Source organism: Balaenoptera musculus, chromosome 9, assembly GCF_009873245.2.
Source record: "Balaenoptera musculus isolate JJ_BM4_2016_0621 chromosome 9, mBalMus1.pri.v3, whole genome shotgun sequence".
Lineage (NCBI taxonomy): Eukaryota > Metazoa > Chordata > Mammalia > Artiodactyla > Balaenopteridae > Balaenoptera > Balaenoptera musculus.
The window spans coordinates 6,192,955-6,201,019 of NC_045793.1; the positions used below are offsets into that span (position 1 = coordinate 6,192,955).

The 8,065-nt window shown below is 56.6% G+C and overlaps 1 protein-coding gene across 2 annotated transcripts; it reads left to right on the forward strand.

The window, feature by feature from the left end:
* Positions 1-562: 562 nt before the first annotated feature.
* ASB10 (ankyrin repeat and SOCS box containing 10) lies at positions 563-7,633 on the forward strand. 2 transcript variants are annotated; one of them, XM_036864554.1, is made up of 6 exons: positions 563-1,010; positions 1,167-1,434; positions 3,937-4,456; positions 6,579-6,692; positions 6,954-7,139; positions 7,303-7,633. In XM_036864554.1, the coding sequence occupies exons 1-5, from the start codon at positions 701-703 to the stop codon at positions 7,137-7,139; spliced, it is 1,398 nt and encodes a 465-aa protein (XP_036720449.1). In that variant the 5' UTR covers positions 563-700; the 3' UTR covers positions 7,303-7,633. The 2 variants fall into 2 exon arrangements, with proteins under 2 accessions (XP_036720449.1, XP_036720448.1); XM_036864553.1 differs by having other exon boundaries at positions 566-1,010; positions 7,291-7,633.
* The last annotated feature ends 432 nt before the right edge of the window (positions 7,634-8,065 follow it).

Here is an 8,065-nt window from a genome sequence, read left to right on the forward strand (position 1 = left end):
GACCTGCGCCTGGCTTGGGCCCAGCACCTGCACACCCGGTCGGCCAGCGGCATTGCCCTGCGTCCTGCTCCTCGGGCTCTCTCTCCCTGAAGCTGGCCATGCCAGGGAGAAGGAGCTCCCCTCCCCACTGGGGACACCGTCTGCGGTGCCTCCGCTCGGCCTCAGCCTGCCGGGTCTGGGGGCCCCAGTCCTGCCCAGCCTGGGAGCCCCCTCAGCCCTCGCCGCTGCTGTGCCGGGACATGGCGCTGCAGAACGCCCTGTACACTGGAGACCTGGCGCGGCTGCAGGAGCTGTTCCCCCCCGCACAGCACAGCCGACTTGCTGCTGGAGGGCCGGGCTGCCGAGCCTCGCTGGAGCTGCCACCAGAGGGGTGAGGGGCGGCCGGGGGACACGGGGCTGAGGGCCGGGGGCCTGGGCGGGCCGCACCAGGCGCAGAGGTACCAAGTGCTTGAGGACAAGGAGAGGTCCCGGGCTGTTTCTCTCCCACCCTGAGGCTTGCCTAAATCTTGGCCCGGGAGAGAAGTCATGCGGAGCCCAGAATAGCTCCTGCTGAACCCAGTGGCCAGGTCAGGCTCGGCTCAGGGACACGGAGACACTCTCCTTGCATCTGCTCCTGTCCCCTCCTCCTCTCCTCCTCTCTGCCTTTGGCCCCTGCCTCTCCTCCCTGAGCCCCCTTCCCCCACGCTCCCACGCTGCCCTCATGAGCTGGTCCCCAGAAGAGTGCAGGGAGCAGGGCGAGCCCCCGGGTGACCGACATGCCCTCTGTGCCAGGCTGGTGGAGAAGCCCAGCGGAGGGTCTGCAGAGCGCCCGGAGTCAGGCCCGGGACCCATCCTCACCCGCAAGGCCTCGGGACCCGCCTTGGCCTTCTGGCAGGCGGTGCTGGCCGGGGATGTGGGCTCTGTCTCCTGCATCCTTGCCGACTCCAGCACTGGCCTGGCTCCGGATTCCGTCTTTGATACCAGCGACCCAGAGCGATGGAGGGATTTCCGCTTCAACATCTGTGCTCTGAGTATGGGCCAGGGACACTGGGGGGTCTGAGCGGGAGAGGGAAGCCTGGGGCAGGAGCTCTGGGCTCTCTCTTCCCGGGCCCTGCCCACCTCCCCCGTTGCCTGGCAGCTCCTTGCCTCCCTCCAGGGTCTGAGGCCCAGGTGCCGTCTCTCCCTAGGAATCTGGTCGCTGACGTACAAAGAGGAGCTGACCACCCCACTGCACGTGGCGGCCAGCCGGGGCCACACGGAAATTCTGCGGCTGCTGCTGAGGCGGCGGGCGAGGCCAGACAGCGCCCCTGGGGGCCGCACCGCCCTGCACGAGGCCTGTGCTGCAGGCCACGCTGCCTGCGCCCACATGCTGCTGGTGGCAGGAGCCGACCCCGACATCCCTGACCAGGATGGGAAGCGCCCCTTGCACCTCTGCGGGGAGGCCGGCAGCCTTGAGTGAGTGACCCCTCGCCTCAACCCCCATTCCACTCGTAGGGGAGGCAAAGAGACGACCGCAGGGAGGATGAGGGAGCGTGTCGAGGGCTGGCAGGCCTGGTGAGCTGGGATGGAGGAGCTGGGGCTCAGGTGGGAGTCAGGATGCCATTTCCCCCCAGGCCATCCTACCACCGGCCTGGTGGGCTTTGGAATGGCCTGTACTTGCACCAGCTTCTGCTTCCCCAGGGCCGGAGGAGGGCTGTAGCAGGGCCCGGCTGCGTGGCTGGCGCGGGGGAAGTTGTGGCTCCTTTATGGGGAAGTGGTGTAAAGTTTTCATTTTTCTGAGCTTATGTCCCAGGCACTGTGCGAAGTACAACAGTAAATAAGGCACGATTCTGCCCTCAGGGAACTGACTGTCCAGTGATCCAGATAGGCTGTCGAGGATAGCAGGCCCCCAGTTAGGGCCTGTGGTGGTCCTTGAGGGCAGGGGCTGGTTCTCAGCTTGGCAGGTCTGGCATCTCCGTATTGGCAGGCACCCTCAGATAAATGGGCTCGGGGACTGAGCCCAGCTAACCAGACTCACAAGAAACCAATGGCTATACCCAAATGTAATAATGTATTATTTACTGTAGAGGATATTCCTTTACAGTGACCCAAATAATTGTGCCCTATGTGTAGGGGACCTTGGAGAATGAGTCCTCATCATTTTTTGATGAATCTGGAATCCCGGCAAAGGGAGCCTTGGAAAATCTATGAACTAACTGTATATACGACAGAGGCCTTCTCTCTCCTGACTACACACCTGCCAAATTTCATATCTTGCCCCTGAATGGCACCAGAGTTTTGATCCTTGGGTCCCCCTTTTGTGGACCTTCTCCCTCCTGTTAACCTCATCGGCCCTCAGAGGATTCTACTGACTTCCTCGTGTTATGGTTGAAGATGTGTTCTACATCAGCGTGGTCCAATACAAATATACCACGAGCCACATATGTAATTTTAAATTTTCTAGTAGCCCTATCAAGGCATGAAAAAGAAAGAGGTGAAATTCATTTTTAAATCGTGGTAAATTACACGTAACATAAAATTTACCGTCTTAACCATTACTCAGTGTACAGTTCAGTGGCACTAAGTACATTCACACTGTTGTGCAACCATCCCCACCATCCAACTCCTGAACCTTTTTAATCTCGCCAAACTGAAATTCTGTATCCTTTGAACAATCACTCCCCCTCCCCCTCCCCCCAGCCCCTGGCAACTACCATCTACTTTCTGACTCTATGAATTGGACTGCTTTCAGCACCTCTTATGAGTGGAATCATACAGCATTTGTCCTGTTGTGACTGGCTTATTCCATTTAGCATAATGTCCTCAGGTTCATCCAGGCTGTAGCACATAACAGAATTTCCTTCCCTTTTAAAGGCTGAATGATATTCCATGGTATAGATCACATTTTATTTATCCATTCCTCTATTGATGGACACTTAGAGTGTTCCCATGTTTTGGCTATCGTGAATAATGCTGCTATGAACATGGGTGTATAAATATCTGTGAATCAAGTGAAATTAATTTTAATAATATATTTTATTTAGCACAATGTATCCAAAATGTCACCATGTCAACATGGAACCAATATAAAAAGAACACATGAGATACTTTACATTCTCTTTTTGTACCAAGTCTTCAAAATTGGCGTGTATTTTGCACTCACAGCACGTCTCCATCAGGACTAGCCACCCTGCAAGGGCTCGGTAGCCACACGTAGCTGGTGGCCCCTGAACTGGACGATGCTGTTCTGTGCAATCCCACGTTTTTCGTTCCGGCCCTGTTTCAGCCCAGGCTCCCTGAGATCACACTTGGTGACAATCATTCCTTCCTTTTTTGAATAAGCAAGTGTATTTTTAAAATTATTTTGGAGAATTTCAAACATATAGAAAGGTGGACAGGATAATATAATGAGCCCCCTTGATCCACCACCATCTATGCCACCCACTGCCCCCACCCAGCGCGGCCATTATGAACTCTTATGCTGACAGCTTTTCCGGCATTGTCTTATATGCCGCTCACAGCAGCCTCTTCGGTCTAGGTATTAGCAATTATCCCCATTCTATAGATGAGGAAAGTGTCACTCAAAGACGCTAAGTTCCCTTAGCCTTGCATTTCAGGGCACACATCTTGGCAGGCATACACAGTCTTCTGAGAGGACCACCCCGGAGCAAATCCGGCTGGCCGATTTTGGTTTTGTTCTTTCTGCCACTGCCCCAATTTCCATTTGTGCTCGCTGCTGGGTCCCCTTTGCCCTCCTCCTCAGTCCCAGCATGCAGAGCCCTGGCTTGAGAGAGGGCACTAAAGATGCTGCAGAATGTTGCTGGATGCCTAGTGCCAGGCAGGATGGAAGGTGAGGAGCAGACAGCACCAGGAGCCACCCAAGGGTCCCCCCAGGTTTGCTGTGCTCAGACCGGCAGGAACGCAGGGGTGAAGGTCTGCACCCCATTTTCCTCCCCTCGGCCGTCTCGCCCTTACTAGGTGTGCAGAGCTGCTCCTGAGGTTTGGAGCAAAAGTGGATGGTCGGTCCGAAGAGGAGGAGGAGACCCCTTTGCATGTGGCCGCCCGGCTGGGCCACGTGGAGCTGGCAGACCTACTTCTCAGACGGGGGGCATGTTCCAATGCCCGCGACGCCGAAGGCTGCACCCCGCTGCTGGCCGCCTGTGACGCCCGCTGCACGTCCCCCGCTGATGCCGAGGCCACCACCACCCACTGCCTCCAGCTGTGCCGCTTGCTGCTCTCGGCCGGGGCCGACGCCGACGCTGCCGACCAGGACAGGCGGCGGCCCCTGCACCTGGCCTGTCGCCGAGGCCACGCGGACGTCGTGGAGCTGCTCCTGTCCTGCGGCAGCAGCGTCAACGCCATGGACTATGGGGGACACATGGCCCTGCACTACGCGCTGCAGGGCCCGGCTGCAGCCCTGGCCCAGAGCCCAGAGCGCACGGTGCGGGCGCTGCTCAACCACGGTGCCGTCCGCGTGTGGCCTGGGGCTCTCCCCAAGGTACAGGGCTAGGGCCAGAGGGAGGGCCACGAGAGCGAGGGCATGGGGAGACCCAGACCTGTGCTCCAGCTTGCTCTGGTTGCAGCACCAAACTTGGGCACATAGGTCAGTACTTTGGCTTTCATTCATCAAGTAAGCAAAGCCCAACAGGGGGCGAACAGCACACCAGCAGGAGGGGTGTACGCGTATGTGCGTGCGCACATGTATATACACTGTGTGTGTGCGTGTGCATATACACGTGTTTGTATGTGCGTATGTGTTTGCATGTATGTGTGATGAAGGCAGACTGAGGGCACTGGGGCCAGATCATAAAGGATCTGAAAAGACAGAAGGAGCCAGGACCGATGCAGGTGGCAGGGAGGCGTTTCTTCATCAGGGGAGAGAGCTGTTGAAAGAAGCATTTAGGAAGCTCCCCCCGGCAGTGGGACCCTGAACATGAGACACTCCAGGCACAGGAGACACTCGCCCAGGGCAGAGTGATAAGCCTGGGTCATGAGGTTCAAGGTCTCCTGACCATCTGCAGATGGACATGGTCCTTGTTTCCAAGAGCTTAGCAGAACATACACCACCGAGACCAGCAGCTGCTATCCTGGCACCAAAGAAAAACACCTTTCACTGTCAATTTCCAATCTATGTCTTATTTTACATTGATTGGTGGGTTCAGCTTGCAGACCTGTGCTACCGAGGCCCTGGCAGAGGACACTACCCATGCTGTGCCGTGTCTGGAGGGGCTATATAATATCGCGGAGCATGCTGGACCTGGGGTGGGGACCCTCGTTCTCCAAGGAGCTGGGTCAGGATGGGGATAGGGCAGCAGGCTGCACGCAGGTTCCCCGCCCGGCACCCGGGCTTGAACCACCCAGCCCCGCGGGGTCCTGGACGCTCCCCTGCTGTCCCTGCCTCTCCCCTTCACTCATAAACCTAGAAGCATCTGTCTAGATTCCTAAGCAAGACCAAATAGTTAAGCAGCCCGAGAGTTCGGCAGATTGGTCTCCCCTTTGGGAAAATACAAGAAAATCAACAATTAACACTAATTAATCTCCTATTAACACCAGATAATTAGGAGACGAGCAATTCCCTGTAATCTGACAGTGGTTCTGACAGCTAATGAGTTCCCCTTCGGGGAAGGGGTGGGAGAAGGAGGCAGAGCAGCAAACGGATTTCCTGGGACCCCACTGCCTGTCCCTCCAGCCCTGTTCTGTCCACACTGCCTTGGGGACAGGCAGGCACAGCGAAGTGCCCCGTTCATCCCTTCATCTGGGCTCCACGACATCCCAAGCGATCAAAAAGTCGGCATTCATCTTCCACAACCTGCAGCTGCTCCAGGCTTGGCTGGGGTGCCTGTCCTCCAGTGAGGAGCCCCTCCCTGCAAGGAGGCCTCTATGGCCACACCTCCAGGTTTGGATTGCTGGAACTACAACTTGGGCAAGTTACTTAACTTCTCTGTGCCTCAGCTTCCCATGTCTGTAAAATGGGGATAACAATAGTCCATACCTTGTAGGGACGAGGATTAAGAGTCAACACACGTGAAGTGCTAAGAAAATATCTGGCATAAATTATGCACAATAGAAGTGCTAGCTGTTGTGCTGGTTTCCTGTCGTGGCCATAACAAAGTACCACAAACTGGGTGGCTTAAAACAATAGAAGTGTGTTCCCTTTCCGTTCTGGAGGCTGGAAATTTGAAATCCAAGTGTAGGTAGGGTTGGCTCCTTCCAGAGGCTCTGAAGGAGAACCTGTCCCAGGCCTATCACCTAATTTCGGGTGGTTGCCCACAATCCTTGGCTTGCTTGTAGATCCATCACTCCGATCTCTGCCTGTGTCATCACATGACATTCTCCCTGTGTGTCTGTGTGTCTGTTTTCTCTTATAAAGACAGCAGTCATATTGGATTAGGACTCACCCCAATGACCTCATTTTTAACTTGATTACATCTGCAAAGACCCTATTTCTAAGTAGGTCACGTTTATAGGTACTGGGATTAGGATGTCAACATACCGTTCGGGGGACTCAGTTCAACCCACAAGAGCTGTTCCTTGGCTGTCTGGTCATCCTGCGTGGACGGACAGGGTACCAGCAGTGTGTGGTAACCCCTAGAGCACTGACGCATCTCTGACCCCTGCAGGTGCTGGAGCGCTGGTGCACGTCCCCGCGGACCATTGAGGTCCTGTTGAACACCTACAGTATCATGCAGCTTCCTGAGGAGGCCGTGGGCCTGGTGCCTCCTGAAACTCTGCAGGTCAGATTCTAGGACCCTGAACACACACTCATTCAGCCTGCCCCAAGAGACTTCCACCGCCTAAAGGGAAGCCCTGTGGGTCCCCCTACTCTGCCCCAGAGAAGTTACTCAGAAAAACAAAACTCACACTGTGAACCCCCAAAACACTCCATACTTCTAAGAGGCTCCTGGAGACACCCACTGGCCACCAGCCTCCCCTCTTTAGGAGAAGTAGGTGCCACTTGTCCAAGACTCCTTCTGAGACCCTCGTTCTGCCCCCAGAAGTACCACCATTTCTACTCCTCCCTCTTGGCCTTGGCGAGGCAGCCCAGATCGCTGCAGCATCTGAGCCGCTGTGCCCTCCGTGCTCACCTGGCGGCCTGCCTGCCCCACGCCCTGCCCCGCCTGCCCCTGCCAGCCCGCCTGCTGCGCTACCTGCAGCTGGATTTCGAGGATGTGCTCTACTAGGTGAGCCCTGGGCTCTGTGGACAGTCCCAGCCACTGGGGGCTGGGGTGGGGGCGTGGGGGGAATGGGTCGGAGGCAAGAGAAGAGTTGGGGGCAGGGCCCTAGACAGAAGCACCCAAATTCCCAGACCACCGGACGTCTCTGAATCCACAGCTCTCCTTCCAGATGTCCACTGCCTTTTGAGAGAGACTGAAAGCAGACGCCCCATGCCCTAGGGGATGCCAGCCCACGGCTCACAGCGCCTGGAACTCAGGACTGAGTTCAACGGATTCAGGTCGAGGTGGCCCTCTGAACAGGAGGTCCAACTCCACAGGCAGATGTCGATGCTGTCATTCCCACCAGGAGAGGCAGATGGGCCATGTGACCAGGTGACATCTGATGGAGAGAGAGCCGGGACTCATGGCAAATGATATATATTCCTCTTGGGGGTCCCCAGAGGCCCCCTCCACCTTGTCCAAACCCTGTATGCACATTAAAAATCTCCAGGCCTGTGTTACTTGGTGCTGTCTCCAACAGCCCTTCCTCTGAGCTGGCTGGCTCACAGGGCACTCGAGATGGGCAGATTTATGGGGTCTCCCTGGATCTACCCCATGGTGCCAGCTGTATGGCATCCACTAGCTATTGAGGGACCCCCGGCAGACCTGCCCCTCTGGCCCATGCTGTGGGGGGAATAGCCACCAGGTGAGATAGTATCAGAAAAGGGCTGAAGGAGAGCCAGCAAAAGGACAGGGGAGCAAAGAGGCTTGTGCAGGGCAGAGCCGCTGCGGAACGAGGCAGTGCAGACAGCGGGGCAGCACGGTAAAGGCAGCCTTGGGGTTGGGCAGTGAGGTGAGGGTCAGGAAGACAACGGGAAGGTGGGTGCACAGGCCAGCGAGCACCGCAGGGTAACCACGGTTCAGGTGAAAGACCCAGGTTCAGAAAAACCAAA